General features: G+C 34.6%; 1 protein-coding gene and 2 non-coding genes across 3 annotated transcripts in view; all 3 read left to right on the forward strand.

Moving 5' to 3' along the window:
* The window catches only part of LOC100746567, a 339,045-nt gene that overhangs the window by 220,293 nt on the left and 94,328 nt on the right, over nt 1-24,424 (forward strand). The window contains exons 3-4 of the mRNA XM_033319155.1: nt 18,182-18,403; nt 22,411-22,536. Coding sequence (XP_033175046.1) covers nt 18,202-18,403; nt 22,411-22,536 — 328 coding nt within the window. The 5' untranslated portion in view covers nt 18,182-18,201. The remainder of the gene's footprint in view (nt 1-18,181; nt 18,404-22,410; nt 22,537-24,424) is intronic.
* Nucleotides 20,469-20,541, forward strand: TRNAF-GAA. Its single transcript has one exon. It is a non-coding gene; the product is annotated as a tRNA-Phe (tRNA).
* On the forward strand, nt 20,622-20,694 carry TRNAF-GAA. The gene has a single exon. It is a non-coding gene; the product is annotated as a tRNA-Phe (tRNA).

Here is a 24,424-nt window from a genome sequence, read left to right on the forward strand (position 1 = left end):
TAGCGAGGGTAGCAGGTTGGAAAGGGCGCATTCGGTGCTCGCGAAGGGTAGAAAAGAGAAACGCGCGTGGAGCGGCGAACGACGAAGAAAGAGGAAAAGAAAGAGGGAAGGCAACGAAGTATAAAGTACTTTTCGTGATGTACAGAGGGCAAGGTGGAAAAAAACACGCGACATCGTCGACCCTCTTTGTGCAGAAAATTCCTTGCCTTATGAAACTCGTCGATTTGGGTTAACAGAAGTTACTGGAATGAGTTTCGCTGAGTTCGCTTCGAACTCGTGGTTTTAGCAAGGTTTCTTTCACCTCGGTATTTGCTTCTTCTCGTTTCTAGATAGATTTTCCTGTTCCAGTGTTTCTGTTTGATCGAGATCCACACATTTCGCTTTTCCTCTTTTTCGCTATTTTTCGATCAATTTTCGTACCGCGTTTCTATGACTAGGCTGATGTTAGGTGTTAAAAATTGTAATTATGTTCATTATAGAAGAAGCAACTGTTGTGGACTTTAATATTTGAATTACACAGGAATTCCGTTTATTTATACACGTAGATTTATTTATTGATTTACATGTATGTTCAGCTGTCTCTGTAATTATGAAATCGAGATATTTGCACAGAAATAGTTATGGGATATTTATAATGTAAATTAATTCTTTTTTTACATCCATTGGGTATTGTTCTGAATTTGTCGCTACTATTAGAGCGTTTTGGAATAATCCACATGTTATATTAGATTACTCAAATGAAAATAATTCATATATTCGCGTTACACGAAAGAGAAAGAGGGCAAGAGAAATGCATTCTATATAAGACAAATATAACATAAAATATCAATGAAACGAAGTTTAAAGTAAATAGTTCGCTATTTATTATGTTCATGCATAGCAGAAAGATTTAAAAATCAATCTGCAGAAACATATATCTCCGTAATTTATTAAAGAACACCGTACTTTATTATATTCGACGATTATAATATAGTAATAAATAATAAAAATTAAACTAATACAAAAGTAGTAAGAGAAATATAACGAATATAAATCATCCATCCTCTGGTATGTAATTTCATAACATAAAATCTATCTCCAAGTGAAATGAACATAAATTAGTCCAACAGGTAATCAAAACAGAATTGCCAATAAACTACATCAACGAAATTAACAATTCGTTCGTTTCATTGGAATCGATATACTTTCTAAATTAACTTCTGCTCAATTATTTTTTTCTATAAATACCAACGATTGTCTCAATAAAAATATTGATTAAAATTGAATTATTCTGAACTATCGGAATTGGCTGAGCCAAAAAACGCGTTCATAACATTCCATGGCTCGACACCGTTGGGATACAACGTTTAAGGATTGACATCGAAGATTTCGAAGCACGTGGTGCTACAAGAATTTATCGTTATGGGTGTCTCCACGGTGGGCCGATGTTTATATTGGAAAATGTGTATTCGTTTTATTGCGGAACGACAGTCGTTGTTACCGTTTCCGGCATGGCATCCGCGCATGCACGCGAAAATATGCATCGATGAAGGAAAAGCGGAATATTTGTCGTTCTTTCAGAAATTACGTCATTCCTACGGTTATTTTGTTTTCCTTTGATAACACGCAAGAACTTCGAGCCGTGCGTTCTCAAAGGGGAACCATGAACGATTGAGAGAGTTGAAATACTATTTGACGAATGGAGCGGAATGCGCACACAATACAAAAATGCCATGAATTTGAGAGTCCAGAGAAATTTTAATTCGGTCGCGCACGCTAATGGAATTTTTCATTAAATAATTTCCCCTTCGTTCGGAAAATATAAAATTTCGTTTTGTCGAATAAAACTACGCAAAATAACCGTAACACTTATTTTTTTTTCTTCGGATATTTAGTTCTTGGTTATCGAATTGACGAAAGGAGAAGTTCAAATGTTTTCCAAGTACAGAGAGTTGAAATCGAAAAATCAACAAAAACCTACCAATCATATTTTTTCCTGCGATCTTCACATCCTCAAACGTGATCGTTTCATATATATAACGTCGAGAAGATGGATGATATTTTTTTTTTATTATGGTCGAAGATTTTTCTGTTCTGCGTCTCATCAGTCATTTATCAAATCTCGTGGTAAAGGAACGTAAATTTACTTTTTCCTTTGGCATGGTGAATTATTAAATCGCTATGCGGAATCGTCGTGTCGCTAGCAAACAATTAGAACAACGATGTGTATCACTGGAATCGCGATTAATTTACCTGTGTCAGTCGGGAGCGAATCCGCTCATTAGCTAACCCTCGATTTCAATGGGACGATTTAACAGGCCTCTCGTAATAAATGTTTCCGTGATGAAATTTGTGCTATTGTCGTAAATACAATAACATTCATTAAATCCCGTTTTCTGGCGTGTTTAAGAATCGTCCGTTTCCTCGGGACGATTATATTCCAGGGAATTCGTTCGGCAGGAAACAGCGAATCGATTCGATAATAGAAAACGTATCTCTGTATTTAATTTTGAAAATAATTGCACGTTCGATTGATCGAACGCTACAGTGAGTTTAGTAATTTTATCTCGTTCGATTACAATGAAATTTTTCATATTTTCCGCCCCCGAGTTCCATCGATTTTTCCAACGTTTTCATTCTTTTTTTCTTTTTTTGTTTCGATTATTGTATATGATAAATTGAGAAAGTAACTATGTTTTCTTGTCTGTTGATATTAATATTTGGTAATATATTGTTCACAAATAGTTTATCTCATAAATGCGAGATTGATCAAAGAACTTCTAACGGGATATTCTAGTGTTTCGATCAGAACAATGTCGGACTCCTAAGCAGTTTAGGAACAAGAACGTGAATGTTTGGATTTCGTCAAGAACATATTCAGACTTCCGTGAAAACTTATTAGAACCCGAAGTTCTGGAAATACAAGCACTTTACAAAGTAGTCTAGTATTATTATATTGGTATCTACTATATTAGGGAGGTGCTTGAGATATAATATTTAGTAGAGATTACGAGCAACATATTGTTTATAATGAAAGAACGAGAATTAATTACATACTGATAAGACGAGAGAAGAGAAATGAGAAAATAATCCTTGATACGTTAGTGACAGTCCATTCATTTTATAATGTTAATATTTCTTTTTGATATTTCATTTCATCTGCAATTTAGATATTTACGCTATTTATGGGTATTTATTTTTATTCTTATAGTTTTGAGCTCATCGTTTTGTTGGCTGTACACGTTTGCGTAGAAACTACATTTTGTTTTTATAATAATAATAATAGAAAATATACATTTCTTCTAACTGAAAGTTTCATATCGCATCTGCTATGAATTCATCAGCAATGAAATCGTCTTGCTCTTCTTCTATGTTGGAATAATTACGTTTCGTAGGATGATGGGTACACGATGAATTAATGATAAAAGTTGTATGTAATTTAAGGTATTTTCTACATGATCGTATCATGTTTCATATAAATCGTATTCTATCTTACACTGTCCAGTCGTACAAATGGTCGAGGGATATTTTATTCAATTTAACTAATCAAAAACAATTCTACAGCTAAAAACTTACGAAGTAGATTGCTCCGAATTTTGCAACAAACTGCCTGACACAATCCTCCTTTACTATCACGAGTACAGTGTTATACAAATTAAGATGTATCATCGTAGGAATGAAACAAATCCTCTCATCTTCATAGTCTACTTCTTAGAATTCGAAACTATTCAAGAATCCCTAAAAATAAACTTCGAACGATTCTGAGTTACTTTATATCACTCTGTCTAGCAGCTTAAAACGCAACAGAATTCTCCAACATATCCAATCGCTTCATTAGTCGCTCAAACTTTGTACTTTCCTGCTATCGTAAAAGGCATACATTCCGTTTAGACACACAGTGTTCACTGTTCACATATCGCGATGCGATTATTTCACATAGATTGCCAATTGGTGTTCTCTATGGATAACGTGAGTTTCAGTTAGGACGTCAATTGATCGTACTCCGTCGTTAAAGTGTTAAGAGATGCACAAGCTCATCGCGAGGTTTTTACAGGCAGACACGATTCGTCGTTTATTCCTCGTTCGCGGAGGAAAGTCTGAAAGAAAGAGAAGCTTGGAGAGTTCGCCTCTGAGAGAGAGAGAGAGAGAGAGAGAGAGAGAGAGAGAGAGAGAGAGAGAGAGAGAGAGAGAGAGAGAGAGAGAGAGAGAGAGAGAGAGAGAGAGAGAGAGAGAGAGAGAGAGAGAGAGAGAGAGAGAGAGAGAGAGAGAGAGAGAGAGAGAGAGAGAGAGAGAGAGAGAGAGAGAGAGAGAGAGAGAGAGAGAGAGAGAGAGAGAGAGAGAGAGAGAGAGAGAGAGAGAGAGAGAGAGAGAGAGAGAGAGAGAGAGAGAGAGAGAGAGAGAGAGAGAGACGCGTATTAAGTCGCCGACACAACAATAGACTCGCTTAGACAGTAGCCTCTCGTCGTTCCTCCTCCTCCTGCTTCAATTCCACCTCCATGCCAGAGTTGAGTTCTCTCCTTCTACGGTATCAAACGGTTGTGTTCCTCTTTCCTGGATCATAAAACCGTTCGACCGATGCAACATCGAATTGTGCAATCGACGAAATCGAAAAAGGGAACGAAACTGCTTTTTCAAAAGGGCTTTGGAAAAGATCAAGTAGCCGGAAAATAGAAAGGAAGATTAAGTACATACTTGTATTTTTAACTCATCTTTGCTTCGATAACGAATGACGTCAAGGTAAAACATCGATTACTAGAGAAACGAGTCTTTAGGTGAGTCGTGTGTGTCTGTGGTTAAAGGTGAATGAATCAAGTTCATATTTTGTTTGGCGAAGATGATCGTCAAGGAAATATGTATCTTTTTATTATCGAACTTTTAATAAATCAGTTAGTGCTTAACACGTGCACATACGCTATTCTTATGCTTCAGAAAATGATATTTCAATAGATTGTAATTCAAGTTTAAGACCAATAAAAGTCTGATGAACTAAGAATTCGGGATAAAGGTTTCAAACAATGTTCAATACGATACAAAAAGCTGTACTGTACTGTACCGGACGTGCACTGGGCTGGACTGTACTGCACTGTACTGCACTGGACTTGCACTGTACTGCACTGGACTTGCACTGTACTGTACTGGACTTGCACTGTACTGTACTGGTACTGCACTGGACTTGCATTGCACTGGACTTGCATTGCACTGGACTTGCATTGCACTGGACTTGCATTGCACTGGACTTGCATTGCACTGGACTTGCATTGCACTGGCTATTGTACTGGACTTGCACTCTACTGTACTGGACTTGCACTCTACTGTACTGGACTTGCACTGTACTGTACTGGACTTGCATTGCACTGGACTTGCACTGGACTTGCACTGTAGTGCACTGGACTTGCACTGCACTGGACGTGTACTGGGCTGTACTATACAGCACTGGACGTGTACTAGGCTGTACTATACTGCACTGGATGTGTACTAGGCTGTACTATACTGCACTGGACTTGCACTGTACTGTACTGGACTTGCACTGCACTGCACTTGTACTGCACTGGACTTGCATTGCACTGGACTTGCATTGCACTGGACTTGCATTGCACTGGACTTGCACTGTACTGGACTGAACTTACACTGATATGAAAGCTAATGGTTGCGCCGTTACAAAATCGTTGCACTGGACTTGCACATTGCACTGGACTTGCATTGCACTGGACTTGCATTGCACTGGACTTGCATTGCACTGGACTTGCATTGCACTGGACTTGCATTGCACTGGACTTGCATTGCACTGGACTTGCACTGTACTGGACTGAACTTACACTGATATGAAAGCTAATGGTTGCGCCGTTACAAAATCGGCACCTATCAATAAATACTCCAACTAAATATTAATAATTACCGCTATACCGCGAATATTTATAAGCATTCTAAGTTTTATAGATATACTTGAACAAATTAAAACCTGAGAGAAAGTTTCTTTCATCTACTAAATATTAAAGCATTTTACTTTGGCTGCCCCATGTATTTTTCGATAATATACGCATTCTATACGCATTTTAGCACTTTTAACTTTGTCATAAATGCATAAAAATCTACAGTCTACTTACTATCCATGAATCTTGTTTCATAGTAAAAGCAAAGTATTAAAATAATCGGATGAGATATTAAAATAATGACAGAATAATTTTATCACGGATTTGCAAGCACTCTGGTTCTTCACAAACACGTCTTCAAGTTCTCCATCGCCCTGTCTCCTGTCACAGCAAATCTTGTCACAGGTGGCTTGTCTCGTATTGTGCGCTTTCCTCGGTTTCTCTTGCACTCCTGTTTTCTTTCCCTCTCTTCCTATGTTTCTTTTTTGTTGTTTTTTTTTCGTTTCTTTTCTTTACTTAACACGATTGTGATTGCTCTGCGGTGCGGTTTCCTTTTCGATGTTTCGCTCTAAGGCGTTATCTCATGAATTTTAATGATTTAGTTAAGGGTTGCTGTTTAATCGTTGAAGGATTCTGTATGGCAGCGAATGAACTTGTAAGTGTCATTAAGGATAAAATAAGGTATCCTTGATTCCTTTATTCGGCTTCTTTCGGTTAATTAACGTTTTTACATACTACTACTGCTACTGTAAGTTGCGTCTTTTCTTTTCGTGTGTTTGTTTTGAGGACTAAAAATATAAATCTATTGGTGGAAGATTATCATATAAATTATCATAGGATTGCTTGTAATATTATTCACAATGAGAAACACGGGTTCGTAATTTTGTGCTCGTATTATATTAAAATAACATTCTATAATGTTACTAACTTCTGGAGAAATTTGAATTTAGTATAATATGGTATGTTAGTATTAGTTTTATGGACTATATCATATATAGCTACTTCACTATTGTAGAGTTAAGGGTTGATACTGTACTTCTCCTTAAAGTGACTATAAAATTTAAAATGTTTATTAAGTAATAAATTACATGAATTAAAAGTTCGAAACTTTAAGTTCAATGATTCAAAATGAATTAATTCCCTATAAAAGTTATAACGGGCAAGAGAAAGTAAATTAAGAATTTATAACAGTTGTATAACAGTTTATGAGAGATTAAATTTGACAACAAAGTGGAAAGATGAAATTAATAATACCGATTTCCTTTTTCGAAATCAAAATTGTGTTATTTATTATATCGTGCCCTTGCAAAACTATTCGCAAGAATATATTTCTGTTATTAACAACTGAAAAAATCATTTCTTTCACAGATTAAAAACAATTCGATCCTAATACAATTAATTTTAAAATACAAGTTTCCTTTTTAACATAATTTCTTTCTCCTGAAAAAGATTTCTGTTTCTTCTCCAAAACTTTTCTTCTCATAAATATCCTAAATTACATTCTTTTCTTTCGTTTCACTCCAAGTACAGCGAATAACGTAATAATGTAAATTACATTTGACAAAGATACAGAAACGTCATTATATTTTGTACAGCGAAATTCAATGCATCGCAAGCGCGAGCAGTTTCATATGCAATAAATAGCTGCGATATTTTTTTAGGTTCGGTGAAAGTTCCGCAATAATCGCTAATTATCCACGTCAACTCTGTCTGTCCGTTTAATCACACGGGATATAATTCAACTTTGACTTCAAAGTCTACTCTTGTTCGATTTTTGCCTCGGTCTCGCGTTTCGAGCTTTTCCGCTCGAATAGAATTCGCATTGATAGCATAGACATTAATAAGAGGAATAAAAAGTGCATACAGCGACGTGCATTTCGAGCGATATGCAATATGCGCTCATCAATCTGTCTGCCTAGGTTCGCCATGTAAGCGGGACGAGATTCTGTTTGAAAAACACACGTTATTTAATGCGATTTATATGGTCGTGACTTTTACGATCTTCATACGACGGAAATGAATCTTTATATACTTTAATACGAAAGTAGATTATTTAATTCTTAATATACTCACAAATTACGTGATTTTGGACTTTTACGATTTTTATATTTACGATTTTATATATAAAAAAAAATACGCAACGTTACGTAAATACCGATCCAATACATTTTAAATAAAATTATTATATATGCAAAATTATATGCTATAATTTTTACACAACTCCGGAACTATACAAGTAACAAGAAAGTTGATGAATTTAAAAGGTCATTGTTATCATAAAAAATCACTGACATTTTCTTTAATGCTAAGTATATAATTCGTATTTCAATTTCTGATTGCACGATGTATAGGATCCATAAAATCTACAAATTTATGAATACATAAAATTTATAAAATCTACAGAGTCGATAAAAATACTGACTTCCAACGTACGAAAACATCTTCCATAACATTTACAAGAATATTTTATTTCTGCCTAAACGTATTCATATTCTTTACACGCTAACCACTTGTAAATCAATGATCCTAATCGAATGATGTGAAACGTCTGAAACCGGGAAACATCTGACAGTATCTACGTAATTCACGGACATTAATTAAAAAGCTCATAATTCTCGTTCATCCAGAAGAACGCATGGAAGATGATAAACGAGTCTTCAAGAGCAAACGACAATTAGGGTGGGCCGGTTGGATAGCGTTAAAAAATTAATTATCACCAGTCGTATACATATAACGTACATATGTACATATATATATTTCTCGGAAAAGCATACAAAGTGTCGGTATAGCAATGGCGACAGTAAGACCTTGGAGACCAGCGCGAAGTACCAGAGGACTAATTACCGTTCTTGCGGTTATGGTGATATAGTTTCGGGTTAATCCGCGCGAGACCTCTTCCAGCATGTTCGTGTATTCGTATAAACCACAACCGTGAAATGAAAAAAAGGGGGTGGAAAAAAGAGAGAAAAAGAGGGGAAAAAAGTTTGGTTGCAAATCACATCGGCTGCAAGCGGCCGAATCTCTCTTTGCTTGCAGCGGCCTCGTTCAGGCCGCACCCTTGTGTACTTGAATTTACTACGCCATTCACGTTCGCGTCTACATAAATTGCTATGTCGAAACGTGCACGTGCGCTCTGTTCGTGTGTGCGTACACGCACACGCGTGCCAGAGTACGCGCCCCGTGACTTTCACGCGGAGAACACTTGCGACGCGCTTTCCTTCGCCGTCACCGCGAAAGGACTTCAAAGAATAGCACGTTGCATGATTCACGTTGGATTCACGGTGGCTTGTTACGTCGGACTTCGTAATATTTCTGACCGAATCTCTTTTTCGGTTAGTCTATGGTCGTGGGTTAGTCAAAGAACAGGCGAACGATTCTCGACTTCTCGAGATCGAAGTCGATTAGATGTAAGTAGATTTTTGAGGAGCATGCAAGGTGGTGGTTGAAGCTCCTGTTTTGGCGTAACAGTGAGTAAATATCCTATTACTCTATTACTTTTCGCTATTTCGTATATTAAATGATTACTTTTGTGCCGTTTGTTTAGGCAATTTGGGTGAAGGCTGTGTGTATTTTTTATGGCTTCATTTGCAGAATACAGAGGAAAAATACAAGAAGTTTATTTTTTTTTATTTCCTGACCGCATGTCACTCGTGACTATACAGAGGAAATAGATTGGAGAATATGCCTACAATGTTTTGTAAAAGATGGATATTGAATATTATTCTTAATAAAAAAAAACACTAATAATATTAGCTTAATTGTTATATAAACAATTAATTCGACCTAACCACTGGTCTTCATATAATATATGACTAACGTTATTAATGGTTTTAAATATTCAAGAAGATGACAAGACACGTATTTAATCTCAAAATCAAATAAAAAGGTAGTTCTTATGTGTAATAAATGCATCAAAAATTATACAATTCCATTTAAAACGACGTAAATTTCTCCAAATTCTGACCTCAACCTAACAATACATTTTTGTCAATATTTATTTTCTATTTTCTACAACCCTCCAATTTTTTAAACCACTTTCTACAACCTAGTACATCTTTTAAAATGTTTGCGATAGTAGATTAAAATGGGAAATCCTGTAGAACATACGTAGAACATATTTGTTATCACCAGCCTTGAACTTGTTAGCTCATAGAACATTCCCATCCTATTACCAGAAGCCGCATTACGAATAAACCTGGTGGGCCACCATGAGAAGCTCACACTCCGTAGCAGGTTAAACTCTCGCGAAACAAGTTCCCTAACGCAAAGTAGCAAGCTCTGTAGCAGCTAGTCTCGTTCCCCCGAAACTTAACTGGAATCACTGCGACTCTGCCAAAAATCGATCTCCATGCATACACGTACACGCGGATTTCTGTGTAAGAGTGGATTCAACACTCGAGACTGGGCACGTGCTCGAGGGTTGCATAGGATTGTGCAACTGAGATCCGCCAAATTGAGCGACAGAGAGTATAGGATTCCGAATATTTGAAACTTTGCACAGAATAATCAAACTTGCTGCATATTATGAGACACCATTTCTTTGCCCATAACGTAATAACGAAGGAATGGGTAAACATCGTCCACTTTGAGTCCAGGAATCGCTAAGTTAGTTTTTCGATGCTGTATTTTCACCCAGAAATTCTTATGTCTGTACGCGTCGGAGGCTCTGCGCTGTCTCTTTATTTTTCCTCCGTGAAAATTTCGTGTATTTTCGCTTGCACGTTCGGTAGGAGGGAGGGTATTGTTGCCAGAGGAAGTTGGCGACGTAACGGGATTTGCTCCGGGCCCGGGCCGAGAGTCGCGACGTGACCGACCATGGCTGTCTGGGCTCGCGTCGCGGACCCTTTGGGAAATCCAGAGTTCACGAGACCAGCAATTTTCTATTGAGGGCGTCGTAAAATACTCTAACGAATGATGCCCCGAAGAAAGTCGTTTATTGAAACTAACGGCTTCCTAAAAAATAGTTTGAACCGACAGCTAGCTGTTTGCACAATTTCTTGTTTTTCAGCGCAGCTAACCGCTGTTAGCAGGATTATCTAAATCCGTGAGAATCGGTAAAAGAAGCGGAGAAGCGTTACCAGTTTTGCGTAATCCCGCGTGATTCTACTGTGTTCATTGTCCAATTCGTTCGACCACTGATTCGAAATACAAGCTTGAAATGATAAAACGTTCAATGGAAAAATATAGGTCAGTCGGGAGCGAGTGCTCGATCGTGCTTACTCTTTGAACCGCGAGACGAAAGTGGTCGTATTATAGAGAAAAAGGGGAAACTCGTTTCTCTTTGACGTGATTTAAACGCTTTTCGAAGCTTTACCGGGGTTTCAAGCTCGTCCGGTGAACTGTTGGTCCGATCCTGTTTGGTCCCGAGGTTCACTCGGGGGATATACGTTCGGATGGTCACCGTATGAATACAATGGTAAAGACTGTTTCAGCTGTTTGATTAAATACGGCGATGGAAATTCGTTGTTTAAATGGATACCGGCTTTTTGGAGATTTGATTCGTTGGACTGGAATTGGAAATAGGAGAAAATTTGTGAAAAAAACCGACCGTAAGATAAAGTGGAAAATTAAATAAATATTGTTGGGAGATTTAGTTCTGTTTGTTTAAGCTGTAGTTACATTTGAACTGATAATCGTTGTTTCCGTGAAATTTAAAGTCCGAATTTATCGCTCAGACGTAATAGCACTCTTTTGACCATGAAAAAATATATTTTAACAGTGGTACGAATTTTTTCGCCGCGACGAAACAATTGATTCAGTAATGATTATAAGGATCTGGAAAAAAATTGAACAATTCGATAATAATTTTATATTTCGAAGAGATATAAATATCTTCCCGTGTTAAAGCTGAATAATTTTTATTATATTTATTTTTGAGATATAGAAAACATATACAGATGCTTCTAGTATTAAAGATTCATATTGTGACGTTTATTATTTCTAAAATTTTGTCTTGCATCATGTTACGAAATATTGTTACAACGCAATCTGCTTGTACTGATAAATTTATAATACTTTGATAAATTTTGTGCCACGTGCAACAAACATTGAAAGTATGATACAATTCAATTCGATAATATATCTTACATCTTCATTGAGTTTTCAAGTATATAATTATCATAATTGAAGACTGCACGAAAGGAACACGATACTTCTTATAGGGAAACAGTTTTCAAAATTGTTTCGTTATTTGATTTTAGATTTATTGTCGTTTTGGCGTGTTTTTTCGTCCTCAAATTTTTTAAAATATTCCTCGCCATAGTATTGAAACATTGCCTGTCTTAATAATTATACCTTTGACTTTCGCAAACCTTCATTAACTTTTATCGTATTAAAATTTTCCTCTTTAATTTAATTTAACATTACAGTATATTCGACAAAAATGAACTTGCTATGTTCCGTTTCCTGTGATATTGCATTTATAACGTTAAACGTCAAAAATTCCTTCGTTGCACATTGTCGTCAAGTTACCAATTAAACATGCAAAACATTGAATATGAATGTACAGATTTAACGAGTTAACGTTTTGTACAAATCTGCTCTATTGTGTGGCGCAAGAGGCCTTGAATTTTCAAAGGAAAATTGTAAAGAAATAAAATTGACAGAAACAGAAAGTTTGAGAGTCCTGACAGCGACCTAATTCTTAATTTCCCTTGCTTCTGGCTGGCTGCAAGGGCGTAGAAGAGCGACGAAGGGCTGTGAGGCGGAGGAGGGATAGAAGAACAGGTTTTCAGGTCGGTAGGGTACGAGAAGGGCCTCGCCATGAATCGTGACTACCTGACGACGTAGTGCTGGCCCCTTTTACGGTTGGAAAATGGTGAACAGGTGCTCGTAAAAATCTGACGCCTCCGACTTTTCTTGCCTTCCCCTTCTTAGTTGTGCACGGTACAAATTACAGGATCAAGAACCGCGGGTTCTCGTGGACCCTTAATTATCGAGCGCAGAGTCGGTCGTCGAATTTCTTAACGACCTACCGGAATATCCTGCGTGTAGATTCGATTGAGAAAACCAGCATATAGCGTTTAGAGCATAAAACGTTGTGATTGTGGGCGTAAATCCACGTAAGACTAGGTTTAATTTACGTGTATGCTTAATAATTCAGGAGTTTAGATGGTAAACGATGTAAATGTTAGAAATTAAAAAGTTTCTAATAGAATGAAAAAGCACATTTCTGTTGATGTTAGCTTTATTCTTTGAACTATAGATTTTCAGTGTTTATAATCTTCACAGACTTAATTAACCTACTAAAGCTAGTAAAAGTACCTTATCTTGTTGCAGCATGAGCTACTGTGTTATAAATCGTCTGTTCCTTTCTAAAAATAAAACCTAATTTTAAAAATACATTAACATATCTCTCTATAAAATAACACGCTACAGTATAAAAAAGGTTGAAGTATGAGAAAAAAGTAATTCGTAAATGTTAAGAGGACATACGACCCGCCTCATCCATTATAAAATTTCTGGCTTTAAAATCCTTTTTCGCAGACAAAGTGTAGTAGTATTTAATAGTACTATCTTTTATTAATTAAATTAACTGAACTGCGTGCACGATGTAGATATATGAGTATACATCCTGTCATATTAGCTACACATCGCTACTTCGAGTCCCAGATGGGCAATTTTTGTAATTACGTTTCAGCATTTATTTCTTTGAATTCGATTTTCCTCCAGGCTTAAACGTTCAAAAATCAAAGTTTAACGATAACTTTCATGCTTATATAACACGGTTTCATGCAAATCGTTTACAGAGTGTAATAAAGTAAAGAACAAATGCAAGGAAACTTTGACACTGCAATGTATACTCGAGTCTATTGAGACCAGGAGACTAACAGAGTTAAAGAAAAGTTGTAAGAAAAGATGCAGCGGAGTTACAGAGGTTGAATTCTTTTCGTAACTTTCAAGAAACTTTAGTTCCCAACATTTTGAAAATTACAGACTCATTCTCGACTTCTCTCCGTTTATTCGCTAAAGTAGCTGAACTGGCTGAAGTTAACTGGCTATTAATATATTCTTAAAGTATAAATTTTATTCTTGGAAAGGAAAAGCAACTAGCTAATGTAATTAGCTTATCATCGTATGATCATCTAAATTAAATATTAAAAATGTAAAATTTTTCACCAAACATGACTTATAACTTATAAATTGTCAAATTTGCTTGTGATATGGAAAATTTTGCTGATAATGTTAGCTCGGTCGTGTAAAAGCGCTCAGATATTTATGCAAATTTACATTTTCCAGAACACGCTTAGAAAAGCTAAATCCTCTAAATATTACAGTAAATACATTACCTTCTGATACTTGCCACATTCTTACACGCTATGTATTGTACATGTATGTATAACACATTCATTTTTGTATCTTTAAATCTTCCATAAATGTCCACAGTTTAATAGTCACACTCTGTTCACTACTTACTGTCTCATAATATTTGTATTTAACACAGTATTTCCCACACGCGAACATCATAATCTGCGTCTCACTTTTTACGTCCCTTCAAAATTCGATCAACTCCCTAAAATTCCCACGCGATACACAGTAAAAAAAAGAAGCAACGTCTCAATTTTCTACGTGTAAATTATTAGCCCGAATCAAAACTTGTTATTTACGCATTCTGAATCGGTAGTTGGGAACATCGAGTCGCACATTGGCCACTTAATCATTATAATTCACGGACACGATCGGTAGCGACGTTAATCGCCGCGTACTTACATCTCCACAAACATACACCCGACCGATTGACAGTTTATTGACGGTTATTATCGCGTGAGTTTAACGAGAGCAACTAAGGCGTATTTCCACATAGCAAAAGCAAAAGGGATATCGTATTCGCACGTGCAGCTTTTTTGGACACGCGACATCCGCCGTTTTCTCCAGCTGGAAGTTCGCGTGAATTTCAGGTCGTCGCACCGGGCTCATTATCCTGTTCCGCAAGTATCCTGATTTATCCCGCGGTTCTGAATAATTCCAACGACGTTACTGGCGTGAAACCCGCAAGGTGTTCTAAGAGTGATTCACTTTCAGGTTCACTTCCATCGCTTCTTTCTCTTACGGGTTTTAAAAATGAATATATTTGGTGATACGGAAAGATTTTCTGCGAAAGGGATAAAAAATCGGAGAAAATTTGGGAAAGGATATGGGGAAATGAAGGATTGTTAAACGTGAATTTTAATTAATATTCTTCTTACACGTTTGTCAGATATTATCAAATTGATATGTGGTGACTACATAAGGTGTTCGTACGCGATTGTATTTATTATAGGATTCATATACTGATTAAATAGCTTCAAGTATATTCAATTTCGTGTCGATTGGTAGCATGTACCGTCATACGACTATAAAAAATGAATACTGTGATAACAGTAAGATCTGTTAAGAAAATGCTTCACTGAAAGGTAGTCATGAAAACTTCAGATCGCTGTAAATCCCTGACAAAATCAAATTGTATTAAAATTATATTGAATTGTATTATGAAGAAATAGTAATTATATTAATATTTGTTGTATATTAATTAGCCTAAAGAATAACCTAAATGAATTAAAATAATTTATTTAATTTTGTTTAATTTCGATTTAGTACCTGGCGAAATAAAGTACGTTATATTAAAAAAATGTTATACGTAAAAACTTCATAAAATTAAGAAATTATCCAGAAAGAAACGACCAAGAATTAAAGAGAAGAAATAAGTTCCATGTATGCAAGCATCCAAAGTCCTTCAATTGTGCCATTATGATACATATCACAATCGTATTTCTGTGTTTGTTTACATACATATCTCTGAAACACTCGATTATTCTTCAGAACTTGTTACAGCTTCCAGTCATCCACAAAAAGTATTCGATGTACATACACAAACCATGTAATTTGACATTTTCCAGAATTTACGATACAATCAACTGCAAATTATCCACCGTTTTTTGTTACTCGAAAAATGACAATTTTTCGACGCAACGTATATTTTATGGTTTCTCGTATAACTTCTCTCGTCATTAAAATCCTGTCGTTAACAAATTTCTTCGGTAAAAAGATTTCTCCGAGTACGTCGTTTCCGCAACCCCTGTATTTTAGCGCGCAAGAAAAAGACGTCAACTCATACTTAGAGATTTGTGTATCAAATGGAACTATGGTGATGTGTGTGCGTGCGTGCGTGTGTACCTAAGAGAGTACATTATGCTTGCCGACCTGTTGCTACCCCTCCTCCGTTTCCACCGCTTCTCAACCCTCCATGGCCATCCCTTCGGTGAATCACCCTCTGCTAGAAAATGGCGAAGCTCTCGCTTCGTTCAGCTCATTGAGAATGTTCTATATTCTATCTCGACCTCTGTCTGTCCCCTCTTTTTTCTTGCTTTTTTTGCACGAGGTTACATTGGTCCAGGCGCCTACGATGCTACGCCATCCACGATGTGTTCACGCGGCTTTCTGGCCCTTGCCTTTCATTCTTCTTCCTGTTCCGTTTCCTGTTCCGTAGAAATGAAGGGTGGCGAAAGAGAAGAGAGCTTGAGTTTTTAATTTCGCTAATTTTTGGTTGAGCTCGGATGTTCTTTTTCGGTGATCTTTTATCCATCGTCATTTTTAGAATATTTGCATACATATTTAAAAAGCAAGAGAATTTTCTTTCACTTTAAGGAATATAGAAATTTGAAGAAACGATTGCTTATTCGTTAATTTATTAAAAAATTATGTATCGGAACGTTAACAAAGTTGAAGCTGTGATTATTATTTGTTCTTTAATTTTTTAACTAATAAAATTTTTGAAGATTATGTCGCGTTTCGAGTAGTTATTTTTTCCACTGTGTTATCCTTAATTTTTTCGATAGATACATGATTTTCCTTGACCGTGTAGCCTGCTTTATGTATATTTCTGTGGAAGTATGTGAATTGTAATTTTTGAATTATCAGTAAAATGGAAGACAAAAGATTCTACCTTTTTTTGATGAACCATATAGTTTCTTAATTAGCTTCTCATTTCTTCGAAGATTTTTACATATGTCGTGTATGAAATATATCTGCATTAATGGGCACTAGTTGACTATTGAATGTACGAAATTACTTAAACGATACTATTCAAATATTTTAATTAGTATTCCTAGTAGTATATATATGCAATTTTTCTTTTCTTATTTTTCAATTTCCATCATTTTCTAGAGTATTGTCTGTAGGGAATATAAGGAACTCTGTTGTGGATTAATTTCATAGGTACCTCTATTGAAGCAATTATTTCTATTTTAATCCATCCACTTTTCCTTTGAATTTCATTTTAATGTCACATTAACCTCTTATTTCTGCGTAGTTTCTTTTCTTCTGCAACTGACGAAAGATATGTATTTTCATATTTCGTTCTTCACGTTCGTCTCGCTGTTAGCTTTTCCTCGTTCCTATTTTGTTCTACTAAACGTGGCTGCCAAATTTCCCTTTACTGCATGTGTTCCTATTGGTATCCCTTGATACCACGATCTATAGGCACAAGTGTGCAGAGAGATTAACGATGAAAAGTTGATTCCGATAGCCAGATACTGGCGTCTGCTTTTCCCTATACCTTTCGATTCACCGACTAGGAAAATGATGAACGAAGCGAAACGTCACATCGTTCGTTATTAAAACGTTCGCATAGTCTGTATGTCACATATTGTCTATGGTGAATTTTCCATTCAACTCATTGCAATTTTCAGTAAATGTAAAATAAGTAACAACGGAAAGTTGAATGAAAAGTCGGTGTCAACTATTACGTTAATTAATTAAAAAGGGTATTAAAGGTTATATAAAAAGTCGCAATGAAGATGATTAGCATTGCGATCGTTATTTTTTAGCACTTGGAATCTACCTTCTAATTGCAATCTAATTCTAACTTTTAATGAGTTCAAAACGGTTTTGTCGATGTACCATAGCTTTCCATAAAACTTTCCATAAAACCATAAAGAAAATTTTCTTTAAAATGTATCGTTGCACTAACTTTGGCACCACTTAAAAATATTCACAAAGGAAGAATTGGGCGAAGATTATTATAATAATTCTGCTCTATACCTTAGTAGAAATTTCTTAAAAAATTTCACAAGAAAATTTTGCCTACTTTCAAATTTCTATCCATTCGAATCTCTTGCTTCCAATGTTCCTCATATTTTCTATGAATATAATTTTACAAGAAATATCTAATCACGTTCTAAATATAAGCCATCTTTTCTTATAACTTTAGAACACCAATGTAATCCTAAGAAGCTATAATTTTTATAATTTTGGTAATATCGCAATCCTTAAATTTTTTGTAAAACATTCATCGAATGTAATGTGACAGTTTACAAATATTTTAATCCCCAAATTCTGTTCGTGTTATTTTTCAGCCTCGGGAGGGGGAGGTTCGATGTTGGTCCCTCCCGTGGCCCAAAGTGGGACTGGGGATCGTCCCGTGGGCGACACGGGTGCCCGGGCCCAACAGACGTCCGGCCCTGCCGCGGCAGCAACCCTATGGCCCTTAGCACCTGCACAGTCCAATCAGGTTCCGAACCAGCAGTCTCAGGCTATTCCACCCCTGGCCGCCACTCCCGCGCCGACTCACAACCAAGGTACGCCATTTACTTTGTATTAATCATTAAACAATTATTTTTTACTTTTTTATCCAAACGATTGGGAAACACTTTGAAATATATGCCACTTTATAGAACGATAATCAGTTTGGGTTTGATGGACGTTAATGATCTGAAATTTTTTGTTGACGAATCATTTATCAAAGAAAAGAAAATTCAGATTTAAGAAAAAAGATTATGTCATGAATATTGTATAATACGATAACGACGAGGATATTTTAGAATAAACATTTTTATGAGTAAAATATACCGCAATATAAGGTAGGTAGATCAAATGATATAATTGAAAATTTTGCGAGTAGTTTTATAAAGTTTTATAAGTAATACTTTCCACCCTTGAAATTCATATACGTTTGAACGTAATAAGACTGTTTAGACTGTAAAAGAAGCGTCTCATACGGAAGTAAAATTTCAAACTGTAGAATGAGATAATATATAAAATTTCTCGAGAAAAAGAAATTCTTCTGTTTGTTACACGAATTCTTCTGGCAATATCTCGATTTGCAATGTTCCTATAAAGTTAAATCGTCCTTATTTCCTTTATGCAAATTAATTACTTCTAAGTAATAAAAATATTGTAACTTTAGATGGAAAAATATTTATTTTGTAGTATTTAATCATAAAGTATGCAATATATTTATTTAATTTAATATTTGATACGAATGATGTAATATTCTCTGTTATAAAATATCTTTATTTGATTTAATATTTAATATTAATAATTTGATATTATAGAAATTAAATGTTCTGCTTTTTTAATTGAATTTTTAATATCTGCTTGTGAATCATTTGTTCTGAGATTTCCAAAAATGAAAAAAGAATCGATATGAAAAAATAAGATATTTTCTAACAAAAAGAATAAAGTATCTATAAAATTTATTTAATAAGGCGTGGCAATATCTATCATACCTCCACGTAAATACATATATACGCAAATACAGCTCTTTCTCGATAGTACAGAATCTTATCTGTAAGGTGCGTCTTCCTTCTTATAAATTAAATTGATTTTGAAGCAACTGTTAAATCTAGTTTTCATTATCTTATTATTGCCCAGTGTGATATAAATATCAGTATTTTAATAAACGGCTTAGCGTATTAATTGACAAACAAGCGGTGATAAATGACTGTTTTCCAGTTAAAAAGTAGATTTCCAGCTAAAAAGTAGATTTCTTATTAAGTTTATCGTCAAGTATATATGTATTTACGAATGTCGATCTTATCATCGAGAGAAATACTTTTAACAATCAACCAACGTAGCTAGAATATTAGATTACTTACTCAACAAAAATCGGAAATAATTATAAGTCATAATTAGAATTATTTATTCCGATATGGTTTGTCATTCATACTTAAACTGTAATGTAATTTTATATAATATTACGAAATTGCAGGTAATGTTAAAGATTATCCTCGTAAATGATTGAAATTATTGGATTATAGAAATTGTCATTATATTGCAAAATATATATTTGCCGAATTTAAAAAGCCTGAAATATTAATGTAATAAATAAATTTCGAGCACCAGCATCGCGGCAAATCACGGAAAGCTTGCTACACAAAGTACAAATTATAATCCCAAATTCGATAATAACACAAAATGTCTGATTCGATGTATCGTAAAGTTTTTAATCTATAAAACTTATTATTACATTTTCATACTGGCAATGTGCAATTCATTCGTGTACGTATTATTACATAATTCATGTTTTTGCGAATGAAAAATTAAAGAAGGAAGAAAAAAAAATAATTTCCCGTAAATAACATTTGCAAATCGTATTTAAATCATTTCCGTTTAAAATATCACGATATTCGAGTTATTTTCCAATCCGAAAATTTACAACGAATCATTAATTAAAGATTAACTGCAATTTCATATTGACTTGCCTGATACATTTTTATTACACATTGCAGAAAAAAGATTAGCACCTTCAAAATGTAATATTTATTTAAAGTAAACAAAATTTTATCCTTTCTCCTTTAACCCGATTTTCTTAATTTCATAATCGAATCTCCAGTTATAACTGCATCGCAGTGGTTGGTACGAGCCGAAATAGCTCAGTTGGGAGAGCGTTAGACTGAAGATCTAAATGTCCCCGGTTCAATCCCGGGTTTCGGCAAGTGGTTTTTTTTTCTTGTAGTTACGTAATTTTACGAGCAAGTCGGAATAAGTTGAGTCTAGAAGGCAAGATTCCCAAGAGCCGAAATAGCTCAGTTGGGAGAGCGTTAGACTGAAGATCTAAATGTCCCCGGTTCAATCCCGGGTTTCGGCAATGTGGAATTTTTTTTTTCAATAATTTTATATTCTAACATTTATTATGACGAGCTCTATCTATATTTTAATTTAATGATTGTATTTTTTTATTACAACATTTTTTATTATTTAATTTTTACTCCGAGTAATACATGTGTTTATCAATTTCCCGATTGCGTTACAGGAGTGTATATGGTTAATCCTCAATTTTTAGGAAGCAAATGTCTTATTTCTATAAATTCATTTATTGTGCGAGAATAGCACAAATAACAATAAATACTAAGGTAAATTAAAAAAATTATGTTCGTAATATCATCAGTTTCCTCTACATTTCAATTTATGGAGTCGATCAATATTGCTCCTGAACGATTCATATATTTTCTGTTAAATCTTTTGGATCCTTCTGTTGAACTAATTTATTTGTTTACCTATAATTTGATTGTTCGTTGGATGATTGAAAACCGTAGCAAAATTAAAGCATTCTGCACAATACACAGAGAATTTGTTTTACGAGTTTGTTTAACTCTTCCGTGAATAAAATTTTATTTGTTTAAGGCAGAAGAAATGAAGACCGATTATACTTTTTCATTTTGCCACGAAAATTAGATATCAATGATTATTATTAGTAGTCTGCTTGGTATTAACATATTGTTGATTGGATATTATTCTGTGCAAAAAATTTTAGTTTAACGCGTATCGTCGACTATTCTATGCAAAAGTTTTATTTTATTTTGTGACGTGTTACCGGTTATTGTATGCAAAAAATTTTTTATTTTATTTTTAGTCCTATCACCAGCTATTTTATGCAGAAATTAATATGTGCCACCGGCAACAACGCTTGCGCATGAATGCATGATTTTACTCGTGATCTATCAACAATGTGTTAATACAATCACTTGTTAATAAAACGCAATATAACAATTTTATTTATAGAAATTTTCGTTATGGACATTGTATACAAATATGAAATAAAAATATATAAATATAACGTTATGAGTAACGTTGATGATATGTACTTTTTAGAACTTTACAACTTACGATAAGGCATTTACATATATTTTGTTACTATGTATTTTGGTATTATAAATTACACACACATATACATATATATATATGTCACAACTTATTATAATTATACAACTTACAGCCTACAACTTCCTACTACTATTTATAATAAACCATTACAACTATAACTAACTATATAAACTATTTATAATAAACAATTTGCAATTTATAATGTACAAGTTACAATATATTATTACGATTGTTACTACTACATATTAAGATTAGCGCCTTACGACTTACGATTTCTTATAAAACTGCCTCTATCGGAAAGCGACTGCTCTTAATACGAGCACGAATGTTAAAATGAATTACGAATATTTTTACACGTTCAAATTTCCCAATATGTCAGATCCTAGTTGAATTGCAACTTCCTTAAACCATCCCTATTTCCAATTAAGAATGTTCCGCTACCTCTACATTGTATTCCTTCTTTATTCCACTCATCCGTGCAATCCATCAAATTTTGCTTAACCTCTGAATAAGATTGATAAAATTCACAACTCTTCCTAAAGCGACAATTATCAATGGAGAAACTCGACTATTTACAACGATGTAGCTAAACCGTTAAAAGTAATTCTCTTCCGCTTATCGAATCGAGATGCACGGTTGTCGTGCAACGACCACGATCCACGCTCTAAAAAATAAATTCTCCGTCTGAATGGTGTTACAGGTGTGAGTCGTTACGGGCTATACTCGTTATTCCCAGGGGGTGGCGGGGGCAGTTACGTCGCTGCCACTCCCACCACCCCTGGACCACCCACACCTGCGCGAGCTTACCACGCGACAACACACAAGGGTAAGTTTACAACGATTTCTACTTTATTTTACTTTCCCTCTCCCTTTCTGTCTGTCTCTTTTTATTCTACCTTTTGTCGCGAGTCGAGTCTTCCCGCCTATCATTTTCTCTCGCGATTGATCTCCTTATAACTTGCTCCGCGAGATTTATTTTCAGCTCGTAGCAACCCTTTCGATACATGATAGCCGATATATTATCGCGTGCGGTTCGATTGGAATAGGATGAAAATAGCTCGGATGGGATATTTCAGTGAGGCAATGCTTTATCACTTTTGTTTAAATTTAGCAGATGGGAAAGTTACAGAAGTTGTAAGAAGTTTTCGCTGACTTCGCGGTGGGTGGCTGTCGTTCTCCGTTGGCTTATTGTTAATGGGAGAAAGTAGTCTAATTTCGGATTCTGATGGATGGATCGAATGATCGGAGGAATATAAATAATCAAATTTCTTTTTTATTTCTTTCGTAATCGCAACTGCGTTTGTGCTAGTGGCGGGCGAGTATCGTGCTGTTGACACGTTGTTGTAATGCGTTTGACGTGGTAGAAAAAACTAATATGATTAGAAATTCTGATATTTTAATCGAAAAAGTTATAATATTGACACTTTCTAATTCTCTTTGTAATTATGGCTATTGTTTGGGAATATCCTATATAGAAACTTCAATTGGAATTTTACTACGCTTAGTGTAAAGTGTTTATTCCATTTTAGTCATTAAATTGATATTGGAAATATTATCAGATTCTAAAGTTGTTTAATTGTGCGATAGATGATATTGCGATTAGTGTATTTCGACTCTATACTCTTAATTTTCAATTTTTCATCTTTCAATTTTTTCTTATAAATAATAAACATTTACAACAACATAATAACAAAACATTTCATTGTTACGATACTGAGAGAATTCCAGACGTAACAAATATTTGGCAAATATGATCATTGTAATTCTTAGCGTGATATTTTGTCTTAAATATATGAATATAATATAATGAATGATAATATAAAATAATAATATAATCATCGATAACAATATAAATTTCCATTAAATTATATGCATGCAATGCACTACGTTCTAATCAGAATCCATTACCCTAATGATGTATTACCTGTATTATATTACGTTACCCGATATTCTGTGGTTTATAAACACATAATATTCAGATACATATTCCAGTACCCTAAATAATAATAAAGCAATATCGTAGTTAAATCAAAATATCATTTTTCTTTCTTTTTCAAATAAAATAATCCTATACAGTAGAAATTACGATAAAGATGATATTTAGCCTTCTGTAATCAGGATGTATCTTGCTTCTCATCTTTTAGTTGCATTAACCACTGACACATGTTATTGAGTACATAAAATTAAATATTTAAAATTATTTAAAATATTTTCAATAATTTAATAACCCTTACATAAGGTTATTAATATTATTACTAACGACAATGATTCTTATTTGAAGAAGCAAGAGTTGCCGATATTTTTATTTTTCTGTAAATGTTTTAGTAATTATACATTTCCAAGTTGCTACCAAATTTTACCAATATAATCACAATCGTCGTTTTTATCATAGTGCCAATGAAATTTCAAAAGTATTTTCCTATATCCGTAAAAGTTTCCTACGATAACAATTCAAATAATTTTGCGACTGTGTGTGCATTTACTAATTTCTAAATTATAATGCAATTACATAGCGAGTTAATAAATAATAAGGAAATTAAATAAAAGAATGCGCGAGAAGAATATTTTGGCTAATGAAGCTACATACCACGTTGATTGCCTGTGCCTCTTGTCGATCAAAATATTTATGGGATTATTCTGATTCACCAATGTTTTCCTTTGTCTATCTTTCTTTCCCTTAATTTGTACCTTTCCGAGAACTGCTCCTCATACTA

Source organism: Bombus impatiens, unplaced genomic scaffold (assembly GCF_000188095.3).
Source record: "Bombus impatiens unplaced genomic scaffold, BIMP_2.2 scf_0136, whole genome shotgun sequence".
In the NCBI taxonomy this organism is placed as follows: domain Eukaryota; kingdom Metazoa; phylum Arthropoda; class Insecta; order Hymenoptera; family Apidae; genus Bombus; species Bombus impatiens.